The 12,209-nt window shown below is 37.4% G+C and overlaps 1 protein-coding gene across 8 annotated transcripts in view; it reads right to left on the bottom strand.

Annotated features, from left to right (window-relative positions):
* Window positions 1–12,209, bottom strand: part of DIAPH2 (diaphanous related formin 2) — a 234,385-nt gene that overhangs the window by 56,062 nt on the left and 166,114 nt on the right. For 7 of the 8 annotated variants that reach the window (XM_065690008.1, XM_065690010.1, XM_065690011.1 and 4 more), the window contains one exon: window positions 9,148–9,243. In XM_065690008.1, the coding sequence (XP_065546080.1) occupies window positions 9,148–9,243 (96 nt within the window). Of the gene's footprint in view, window positions 1–1,864; window positions 1,938–9,147; window positions 9,244–12,209 lie in introns of those variants that run through there. The other variant, XM_065690012.1, reaches the window with a different exon arrangement.

Here is a 12,209-nt window from a genome sequence, read left to right as displayed (position 1 = left end):
ATTTGCCCAGGGTCTGTAACAAGCACAGTATCCAGCAAGTCTCATCATTTCTGCAGTTACACACAACCAGTGCTTGTTTTAGGTAGATTTGCCCCTAAGTAAGGATTTTGCTCTGTTCAGATTAAGCACACTTGTTATCTACAATGATTCCATCAACTGAACAATGAGTAACTCCACCTGATTTTATAAATACATACACAGGGTAACATTTTGGATATCTTATAAGCTTCTTTTTCCCCATTAAACATGATACTGACAGAATCTGATGCTGCACTTAAGAACATTCAATATTGTGTATGACCCTTTCCTAAATAGCGATTGTGTATTTTCATAGAATCCCAGACTGGTTTGGGCTGGAAGCGACCTTAAAGCTCAGCCAGATCCAACCTGTCATGGGCAGGGACACCTTCCCCTAGAGCAGGTCGCTCCAAGCCCCTTTGTCCAACCTGGCCTTGAACACTGCCAGGGATGGGGCAGCCACAGCTTCTCTGGGCACCCTGTGCCAGCGCCTCAGCACCCTCAGCATAAAAAAATGTTTTCCTCATAGTCTCTGCCTACCCTCTTTTAGTTTAAAACCATGATCCCTTTTCCTATTTCAACAGATTCTACTAAAAAGTCTGTCTCCCAAATCCTGCCATTAGTTTGAATGCTTCCCACGTAGCTGAGAACTAAACAGTTCTGGTTTGAATATTTCAACTTTTTTTATTTCCAAGTGTTTCTGTACACAAAAATGCATTAAACTAGGAATACTACAGAGATATTTTCTAGTTTCACTGTAATTATAATGCATCATTCCATACTAAGCCCCAGGAAAACTTACATGCAAATATAATTTCAGGACTCCTAAAAGAGCAATAAAAAAGGATGCTACTAAATGCTTTTTAACTTATTTTCTTGATACATATATAAGTTTGGAGTTCTTTTTACTCCTTCAACTATTACAGAAAAAATGTAAGAAACCCCTATAGGGTCTTTTGCAGACAGATGAATTTGCCCTTGCCACACTGCATGTCGCTCAGTAGCCAATAGAGTTGCATTACTGCAGCGTGTCAGAGTCTCCAAAGACCTTTACTGGGCTGGAATCAGCACCACCTTAGCCAAATCTAAAGAGCATTTAGGAAAGTCCCTGGCACTTGGCTGGCTTCAGACTCACTGCTCAGCTTCCTTTTGCCTGCAATAGATTCTGGCCTCATGTATAGCTTGTCGCATGAAGAACAGTCCTTCTGGAGAGACAAAGAACAGTTTGGACTGGCCACAAAGGGACGCTGAATTAGTGAATTTATTACAAGCTTAAAAAAAAACAAAACCCCAAAAACTAAGCTGCTGGAGCAAGACTGCTCCTTCAGCACCAGTACTGGGTGTGCAGCTTGCGAAGATGGAGAGCTACGCATCTTCCTCACAGTTTACTCATTGCTAAATGATGGAAGGAACAGTAAGTGCCCACTTCTGTAAAGAGCTTTCAGATTTCCAGGTGAAGACAGCACAAGGAATACAGAGCAATACCCTCTTTTAAGCCCATCCCTTATTTTGACTTCAGAATAAAACACAGGGGTGAGGCAGGAGTCCATTAAACTGCTATTAACAAACCATCCCCCAGAGGAAGTACTGAGAACCTAATGTTTTTCAGGGCAAAAGTACTTCAGATAAAGTACTGTAAGAATGTATAGACAAGTTGCTGGAGAAAGTGCTTAAGACAAAGATGGTACAGCACCTTCAAGTCACCTTGACATTTGTTTTGAGTATCAGGGACTTCAAGCGCAGAAGTAAATACAGAAGAGAAAAATTAAAAGCAGCAAGTTGGTGGGTTACACTGCCAAGTCCACATGCAGTGTCCTTTCTCTTGGCAGAGCTTTTCTATCATTTTCAGTAATCAGTGACTGCTGGCCATTACCTGTCTCTTTGCCGCTGGACACCCTGTCTTAGGTCCTGAATTTAATCTGTCACAAATTATTAAACAAAAAATATCAGTAAAAAGAGTTACGACGATACACAGCAACATAGATTCTCACACAATGACATAACTGCCTAACTACTGATATATACCTACTGCTAAGATGGTATCAACACTTCATAACTAAACTATTATTTTGGGCATGCTCAGCAGAGAATCCCATTTTCTCCTGATAATGCAACAAGAAACTCACCGTGATTTGTTCTGTTACATCATAACCCACAGGGTGAATTTTGTCTTTCCAGAAAGGAAATAAATTAGGGTTTTCCAGTCAAGCTGGAAAACACTACTAAAAATCTGAGACATTGTCTCTGTGCTGAGGTCAGAGGCCTGTCAATTGCTCACTACATGTTTAGGACAAGATGGAACAGAAAGCAGCCCTGTCTGCAAAACAACCACTCTTACCTAATGTCAGTCAAATTACTCAGCTACCAAATCATACACTGCAGCAGCGGTTTACATCTCTCTCCTTTCTTTTCCATTCATTATGTATATATTAAAATATTAAAGCCCATGTGCATTACCTCAATAAACAGTACTGCAGCAGCAGATTTTTCAACTAGAAGTGTTTCACAATAATTGGATGAGAACAGCATCACTGCTGACAAAGAGAATTCTAATGTCCAAATGAAAACTAAGTTTGCCTTGCATATCACTCGCTACTACTCAGGTCGTTGGTAAATGAATACATGAATATCTTTTCTCTGTGTGTAAAGTAGTTTCTCAAACTTCAGCTACCACATACAGATGGAGCCAAAACTCAGCCTGCCATCTCCAGAAACAGGCCTTATAAAATTCTACCACATGAACTTGGCAGCCTCCTTCTGGATGACTCTTTTTGAGGCTGGTTACTACGAACAATTCTCTGAATTCTCAGAAAAGCTTTGTTTCAGTTCTACATAGTTCAGTTCTACATAGGACATTCAAAAAGGCTTTTGGAATTCTAAAGGCTTTTAAATGCTTCAGAAGCAACTGTGCCAAGTGAACTCTCAGAACAAGAAATTCCACTATCTACACTCTGTATGAACCCTATAGCTGTTCTGGATACCTGCAGAGTCCTGAGATGAAACAGACAAAAGCACTTAAACAAATATAACATTCAGTTTCCAGGTCTGAAGCACCTGGCACAGTCAGGCAACTGCCTGGCATAAGCTCACGTTAGATGATGCCCTTCACAAATGTCCTAACCCCCAGCAGCGCCATTTAAGTCTCACAATCATCAACGGGCAATGTGCTTTGACTTCAAAGGGGAACAAGTACTCTGCTATGTCTTAGGTCACAAGAAATTAGGACAATTTAATGAGGAAAGTAACACCAATGTTGAGGATTTAAAATGCTAAAACTTGAAAAATATTCTGATACTTTCAGTGTAAAATTTTATGCAGCCCTTTTGTACAAGGCCTCATAGGGAATACTTCTCATACTATCTGACATGCATTTTGAAGCATTTACACTACTAAACGCAAGGGACAGGTAACTCTTCTCAACCTGTGCAACTTATTAAATGCTTCAGACAAATGACAAGCTCAGATGTGATTAGTAACAATTACATTGCACCATCTTTTTGAAGGACATTGCTCAGAATGCGTGTATGCCATTGGCATTTCATTGCATATCTTCATTTAGTCAGGTAAATTCTTGTCTGAGAAAAAAAATTAAGATGCATTAATTAATTATTGTTTGTCTAATTCAATTAATTGAATTATATAGCAACAGCAATATTTGCAAAGTCAAGAGTTCAAAATACCACTTCTTTAGGGTTGTCTACCAAACATTCCTAAGTATTTGACACACGCTCTGTCAACATGTGAACACTCTCATGCATACCAAGATAAGAGAATCTATTTGAAAGACAACTCATCAATCTTCAATAATTTCTCCAGAGAACTGTAATTAACACAGAAGCAATTATTCAAACGGATGTCAAACTTAGACCCATCTAAAAACCCTAAGCAGGCTGGAGGTTAAAGTCTATGTTAGCTCCTTTTCCCCTCCTTTCTTCACCCTGCTTATAAGTAGAATTTCTCTGAAATGCCAGTACCTCTGTGTACTACAGCCATGGCTTTCACGCTAAGCCACAAGAGTAATATATTATCTAATATTACTGCTTTAATTACAAAAACTGTAAGCCAAAATGCAAACACAGTAAAAAAGATTACAGCACAAATACCTATTTTTAACTAGCTTTGAGACTGTTTATGGAGCTCTCTGGACTAAGGTAATATGCTAAGACTCAGTTTGAATGGTACTATGAATAGATTTTCCTTATACAACCCATATTTATATTTAGCAGTAAAAGCAACCTTGAATCTCACAATAATGCCTTGAGAGCAAAATCCATAAGTTTATTATTGGTCATCTTTTTTATCTCTTGCTATTCTAGTTGTGATAATCCTGAAGCACTCCGATCATATGTGTAAGCCTCACCAGTCCACGATTCCTGACTGTAAGCAAAAGCCTTCCATAATACAACTGAGGTAGCAAACAAGCTTCTAAACACCCAGCTTCTTGAAGTAAAATAACAAGAATTTAAGAGATGCCAGCTGAGCATTACAGCAGGAATAGTATTTCTTTACCATGGGTTGTTTAAAGAGATGCCCAAATATGTTTAAGATACATACTGGTTTTTTAAACATGAGACTAGCTTTTTTATAGTCCCTTATGGATATTTCTAGATACTTAATGATAAAGATGATGACTCACTGTTCCAAGCGAAAGGTAGCAAACTAGACTACTCAAACACAATTTCAGCTGAGCAGAAACCAGAATGTGTTAAAAATGCACCTACCACATTTTTGGATTTGAACACTGATCAATCTTCTCATCAACTCACAGACAGATGTAAGCATGTCAAAAATCAGTTTATTTACAGACCTGCCACATAGAAAACGATTCATGATGCTCTCAGCAAAGCAGATAAGCTCTGACTGAAGATTTTTATTGGAGTATGTTTCAGTCAAATAAGTACTGTGCCCCCAGAAACCTAATTAATTCTCAAGAACTCATTCAATATAATCAATGCAAATGTAAATATAGAAGTTAGCCTTCTATAAGTGAGCAGCTATGTCCTCAAGCAGAAGACACAGAATTCCTAAAACTATAAGGTTATTCCTATAATTCCTTTTAATTAGAATTGTGATGAACTTCAATGTCAAATATACACCTACTTTCATTTATTAAAAAAAACGAAAAAAAAAAAGCCACAACACACTTTAAATTAAAGGGAGTGTCCAAATGCCATCTAAAACCTATCAGAAGTCATTAAAAAGCAGTAATATTCTATTGCTCCAACTGCCTTTTATCTTACAGAAGTTAAAAATGTGGTGGCAGCACTTCAGATGGATTGCATAAAAGATTCAGATGTTGAAATTGAACAAGGGAAGTTCAGTGTTTCTCTTTGACTCTCCAACTGCACTGATAATATGGAAATAGTAACAACGTCAGTAACATCAAATTCAGAAATTCCTACACAGTGTCTACTATGCGTCTCGCTGTACTGTTTTGATTTTGCTGCATGGATTGAAAAATGACCCAAAAGGTGTATTGACAGACCACATGAAATATTTGACATATGTATATATACTTTACACTGAAATCTAAACCAGATTGCATGTACTTTCCTTAAAGTTGTGCTTTCCTGGTAGTGAAAGACCACAGCAATAATGGTACGTATTATCCCTGCATAGGATATGTATAGGAGAGGGCATTAGTTATTATTGACATTGCCAAAAAAATTAAACTTATTTGGCAAAAAAAAAAAAAAAAAAAAAGTAACAGCTTCACAGAAAAAAACATACTAGAATACTTACCTCTGGACAGAAATGTGCTTGAACTAATATTACAGTGAAAATATTGCTGAATCAGTCTTTTAAAATAATATCATACCCCAGATCCAAAGAAAAAAAGGTCAGGGAGACCTGGTAAAACAGTAGTGCTGGGGACACATTTTAACCTCGGTCCCTGTGATGAATACCACCTAATATCATTCTTTATTATATTCTCATACTAGGATTAGCAAACTTGCAAAAAGCAAGTATATTTTTGGAAGAGGAAGCAACGTCTCTTGAAAGTAATTTCTAATTATTATTTTATAGCCTCTATGAGGAAAGCGATCTACTCAAAGGATCATCTCTGTACTTACAATCCTGTAGCTGAAAACAATAACCACACAAACTTGTTGCACATTCAAAAGTCCACATAACAAAGAACATATAAAAGTACAATGACAGAAAAACTAGGGGAAGAGGACAGGAATTTTTTATTATTACTTCCATGACCAGATAACAAAACACTTTTACTGGAAAAGTCTATAGTTATAATGCAACCCTTAAAGTGCAACTTTTCATTTACAGGCTTAACCAACAGAAACAATGAAGTTAAATATATGTTAAATGAGTTGTACTTTTCCAAACCTGTCTGTATGTTTCACCAAAAGTTTTTTCCAGTAGGAAAAAGCGGTACTGAGTAGTGCTCCCCAATACAGGGTGCCATTCCCGATAAAAAGAACTCCATTCCCTTCCTGTCTCCACCTCTTAACCAGTCAGTGTATGTCTCACTCTTTAGGTATTTTACAGACAAGACCATGTAAGCACAAACATACACTCCAAGGGACAGCAGTGACCTCTGTAAAAAAGGCTTTGGCAGAATGACACTCTCTGGGGTAGTTGTAAGCTTACAGTAATTGGGGTTCTCCTATTCAGATAAGATGATCCCTCCCAGGTCCAAACCTACTCACCCAAAGCTAGCAGTGAACACATGCCACTGCAGAGGTTTTTCTTTTGGAAAGCTGTGGGCTGTTGGGTTGGTTTTTTTTTAGCCAAAATGATTAACAGTGCCACTAGCAGCTCCATGAAACCACTGGAAGCAGATACAAAAAAAGCCAAATTTTCATGGCCTACTGGTTGTAACCATTGAGAGGACTGTAACCTTCCATAGTTTCCATTTTCACCCTGAGTAGATGCAATCACAATAAGCAAGTTTGCATTAAGATAGATCTAGAGCACATACATGAAAATGTACACATGGGAACTTACGGCATTGCTGAGCATTTTTTGGATGGCATTTTCTTGTTTGCGCCCTGTTAGTTTGTTTTGGTTTTAGGCTTTCTTTAGGGGCTACCTGTTACCAAATAACTAATAAACCCACAAAAAGCAAGCAAGCAAAAGTCATTTTTTCTCCTCGCTAGATTTAAACTAACAGCCAAAACTGACACACAAAAATGAAATCTCTGTCCTAACAGGCAGAAAGCAACAATTTTTCTTCTCTGACTATGACAGCTACCAAGACAAATTTAAGCTCAAAACTTTGCTGTACACGTCTAGCCTCCAAAATATCAGCACCTATATCCTTTTTCCTGTATGTTAAGGATATATGCTGGTAACAGACAGTACAGCAAGCTATCAATAACGGAAACTCCTACACTGTGCATAGACAGCACTGTACAATTTGCTGTATGCTTGCCAATGACAACCACATGACCCAGGAAGGCCAGAAATCCCCAAACCTCTTCTTCCCAGAGCTTTTACTTACTTTTCCTTCCCTCCCTCCTTCCCTCCTTCCTTCCCTCCCTCCCTCTCTCCTTCCTTCCTTCCTTCCACTGAGGCATAGAGTCAACTTCTTACTAAACTCTCACGGGATGAAACTCTCCAGAACACTCAGAGTCTGTTGATGGTACCAATGAGAAAATTGTCAACATCCCTTCCATTTTCTAAGGAGAGATATGGAAGCTGCAACATGACCCCTGTTCCTTTAATGCTACAGTTCACTGCTTAAGAGATTTCATAGCCATATTTTTACATAATAGTATTACCTCATTATAAGAAGACTTGCAATTGGCCAGAGCTTGGCAATGGATTACCTAAACCTTTTCTCACAGAAAATTCCCCAAACTCCTTAAATTTTAAAGCCAGAACTCACTAGAATATCAACTGACACACTGAAATTTCAAACACACAGAAGTCAAAGCGACTTCTTCGATGAAGAACAAGAGAAATAAAGGTGATTTTGAACTAGCTCTGGTCCTATTGTTGCAGAGGAGTCACTGGTTTTGGAACTAGGTTCAGTCATCTTGCTAGTGTCTCAGCTGCAGCAGGGTTTGTGCAATCTCGCCTGGTCTCTGGGAAGCTTTTCTTTGTCACCACTGGGTGACAAATCTCTCCTCAAGCCACAATACAGAGAAACCATCTCCCATATTGAAATTTCTCAAGATATGGAAAAACCCCACATTTTGATCGAGGAATTCTTTCAGTTCTGATCTGAGAGCAGAAACAAGCTATGAATTAAGAATTATACTGGAACTGTAGCAGAACTCATTTCTTAGTGTGAGCATATTATGTAACTTCTTTTTATTTTTTTCCATAAGATCAGGCATATGGCAAATAAAAATAACCGTATACCCTCTTTGCTAGATAGATGGAAGAGGGTAGGAGAATCTGCCTTCACTCTTCCGGTCCTCTAAAAAACATAACCAGCCAACATGAAACTAACCCTAGCTCATGGAGAATTAAGCAGTTATACATCACTTATTCACAAGATAACCCAATGTGGCCAGCACATGCCAACATAAGCTTTTGATTTTATGTCAAATAACTACTATTTTTCAATTTTAAATTGTTAAGAGTATATTCTTTAGTGTAAGACATTTTTAAAAATTGGGAAATACAGTATAGTGCCACGAGCTTTGATGAAAAGTAAATGCAGAGTAAATTCAGTTCACAAACTGCATGCAACTGGCACAGCGTACGCAGAAGAAATGTGAATACAGAGAATATGCAGTTGCTTAGCTTTCTCTCTAATTTTCTTAAAACCAACTTTGCAGGAAGCAATAATTGCTCAGACTAAACCAGTAAAGCAGACTAAGTCCAGTACAATAATATTGTCTCCCTCAAGCAAATGAAGCTACTTTATTGTGATTTTGACTTTTATAACTACACACAGTAAAACTTCCCAAACAGAACATATCTAAGACCACTGCTTGAAAAAGACTATCAGCTATGTGCCCAAACTCTCCCTGGTGTAAGAAGCTAATATTTTTTCACAGCACCACCTACAATACATTAAATATACTTAAGATTTTCACAGCACCTCAATGGCTAACAGTAGCTCAAAGGTTTTCAGTGAAAACTGTTCGGAAATGTTTGCAACACAACTTTTGCCCACTCAGTTTCTAACTCAAAAGTTTGTAGAAAGCATCTTACCTTGTCCTCTTGGTGTTCGTTTCCTGCGATCTCTGAACGCTGCTCCTGACTGCAAGGCCTCCAGCAGGCTATCCATCACTCCTGTCTCATCGCCCTCTGAGAATAGGAGACAAATAATATTCATCTCAGTGCAACTGAAATCAGACTTTAGAAAGAAAAAAGCTAGCAGTGGTGCCAAGTTTACGTAACGCTTCCAAATAAGAGCTGTGTACATTTTAATGTAATGGATGCTGTCAAGTGCTTCAGGTATTACTGTCTGGTTTTTGTATGATGCTCTATTAAGCAAAATTGATGACAATCCTCTAGTTCTTTCAACTTAGAAATGTTACCTCATGCATTATTGATGATATCTTAAGCATGCAGATAGACAACTGCTGGTGAATGACTGCTGTTCCGCTGTTAAATTCTTTTTAAGATTTTCCTGAAGTAGAAACAGGTCATTTCTTCTTGATTTAACCAACACACATGGAAAGTCTGACGAAAGGTGGCACAAAGGTAAATACTGCAGTATTGCAAATATTTATATGTTGCCTTTTACCTTCATGCATTAAATCCTTGAAAAAAACCCCAAACAATTGTCTATACAATGTGGGAGAATACATACACCATACACTACACAGGTAACAGTGCACCATGGGTGATCATGCAGTGAAAGTAAGTGGCATAACATTTCTTAAATAGCTCAATTCCATAACTGTTAAATCTTTCTTTTTCTATATCCAAGCTAATCTGTAGGCTTTAAATAGCTGGACTTTATGGTACATTATGGAAATCTGGGTAGAAAGATGACTTCATTTTCACGTATTTAAGTCTTTAACTTCCTTTGCATTTCAGTCTACTATTAACAGTCGATAGCAGTATGAGAACTAGAGGTCAGAGAACTGCAGTGCTACAAAACTATTGATGAATGCTTCTTTTTCTGTTCACATGTCTGTTAGAACCCGAAACTAAAATACAGACTAGACTCTGCAGGTAGGTGGACATTTTAGTCACATCTCTCAGACTTCAAGCTAATATAAATTTCCCCATCACAGAGTGGGAAGATAATTACTTTGTGCATAAGATTTACATTACAGTAAAATACTTCTGACTCACACAAAGTGTAGGAGGTTAAATGCACATTCAAGCTCTCAAATGTTCAAGTCTAAAAGCAGCTTATTAATGGATAAGGTATTCTGCCCCAGTTCTCTATTACACTTAGATTTATCAGACTAAATCAAGACCTCATATAAGAGCACACCAATCCAAAACCAGTACCTGGTTCAGATTTCTACTTGGTGATGATGATGATGAGTGTAACTACTCAGTAAATTTAAATTATACACCAAGGTAATTCAAACTATTAGTATAATATACAAATACATACATAAAGTTCTCTGCCGTGTAAGAAGAAAGGGAGCAGAGCAAGACTAGCAACTAGCAGAAGACTTGGAAATACGAGGTTTAATTATGTTACATCTAAACCCCTGAAAAACTAAGCTCCTGCAAAATAAGTCAATTAGCTTCTCTCAATTCACACTCACATCTACAAGGCCTTGCCTAAACTTGTCTAAAGCATACAATATTATAATTTTTCTTTGTGCTGTTTATCCTTTACATGCCTATTCATAGATTTGTTGTTGGCTCTGTATTACATTTAGTTTTTAAATCAAAAGTCTGTGAATACACTTAGTCCAAACTAATACTCATCAAACAGGTCTGAAACATTTAATGAATGTGACTGTAATACATAGTATCAGTTAATATGTTTGAATATTTTATGCACAGAAAAATTACAATATCATTCGATCTTCATTAAAAGAGTTGGCAGAGTTTACTCAAAAAGACAAAGCTCCTTCAATACTTCATAAATGTTTATGAAGCCTTCCACTTTTTGCTGAGTGTGCTACTCCACCTCTAATTACTGCAACTGCTAAAACCCACTCTGTTGCTTGATTATCAAAATATACAATATAAAGACACATGAATTAAGGAAGCTGTAGAACACAATGAGGAGATTTTTAACTCCTCAGAGTCAAAATTATACCAGGCCCGATCTCAGCATTGCACTTTAAATTCCTCAGGAGATGAAGTGGGAACTGTACAAAGAACTGCATTTTCAGTCAGCTTTCATTTTCTTTAACAAAATCTAAAGAGATTGCAGCCTTTCCCCACAGCTCTTGCTGAGACACTTCACATATTACCACCTATCTCCTTGATTGGCTTTTTGTTTTTATATAGTATTGTAAAAGTCATCCTCTTGCAGGTCCCACAATTTATACCAGTTTAGTCAACAGATTTTGGCCACTTTAAGTGATGATAATGCAGACAAAACCAACTTTCTTCTTCCACAGAACAATATTATTGCTTCTTCCACTGCTAAAAAGCCCCAAGCATGGTGGCAGGCACAGAGAGAGGAAAACAATATGATACAATGTACAAATAAAGTCACATTTGAGGTGAGCAGGCAACTCTGGTATCAAGACGACTAACCTTTTCATAATTTTCAATCACTTACAGCAAACAGAACAGAAGAAGGGAAAAAGAAGAATCAGAATAGTGCATAACATGGAAGTGGATATGAAAAAGGCAGTCATAAGCTCCATACACTTACGATGGATAGAATGAGGAACACCTGTATCATGCATCTACAAGCAGAGTTGTGTATGATATTCTAAACATTAGCACTCGGGAACTAGACAGTCAATTTCAAAAAAAGAGACCTTTAATCAGACAAAAGAAATTAAATCAGAAATTGAAGATTTCTATGTACTACAGGATGGTATATGTGTGCATGTGGGGGGATGTAGCTCAACATGGTCAAACTGGGTGAACTTTTCACCTCAGTGTTAATGCACATAAACAGTGCTACCTTTTGGAACAAAAGAGAAGCTAGATAAATGACCATGGATGAGTGATGAGTAATGCCAGATCAGCTAATACAAAGTTCTCTCCACAGACACAGAAGCAAATGGCAAATCTCTATGACATTAATGTGCAATTTGAAATGACCATATACCTATTATTATTATTATTATTATTATTATTAAATAATTTAAGCATGAGAATCTTCACCTGGTAAT

Source organism: Lathamus discolor, chromosome 9 (assembly GCF_037157495.1).
Source record: "Lathamus discolor isolate bLatDis1 chromosome 9, bLatDis1.hap1, whole genome shotgun sequence".
NCBI classification, from domain to species: Eukaryota; Metazoa; Chordata; class Aves; order Psittaciformes; family Psittacidae; genus Lathamus; species Lathamus discolor.
This window is presented reverse-complemented; position numbering and strand designations above follow the sequence as displayed.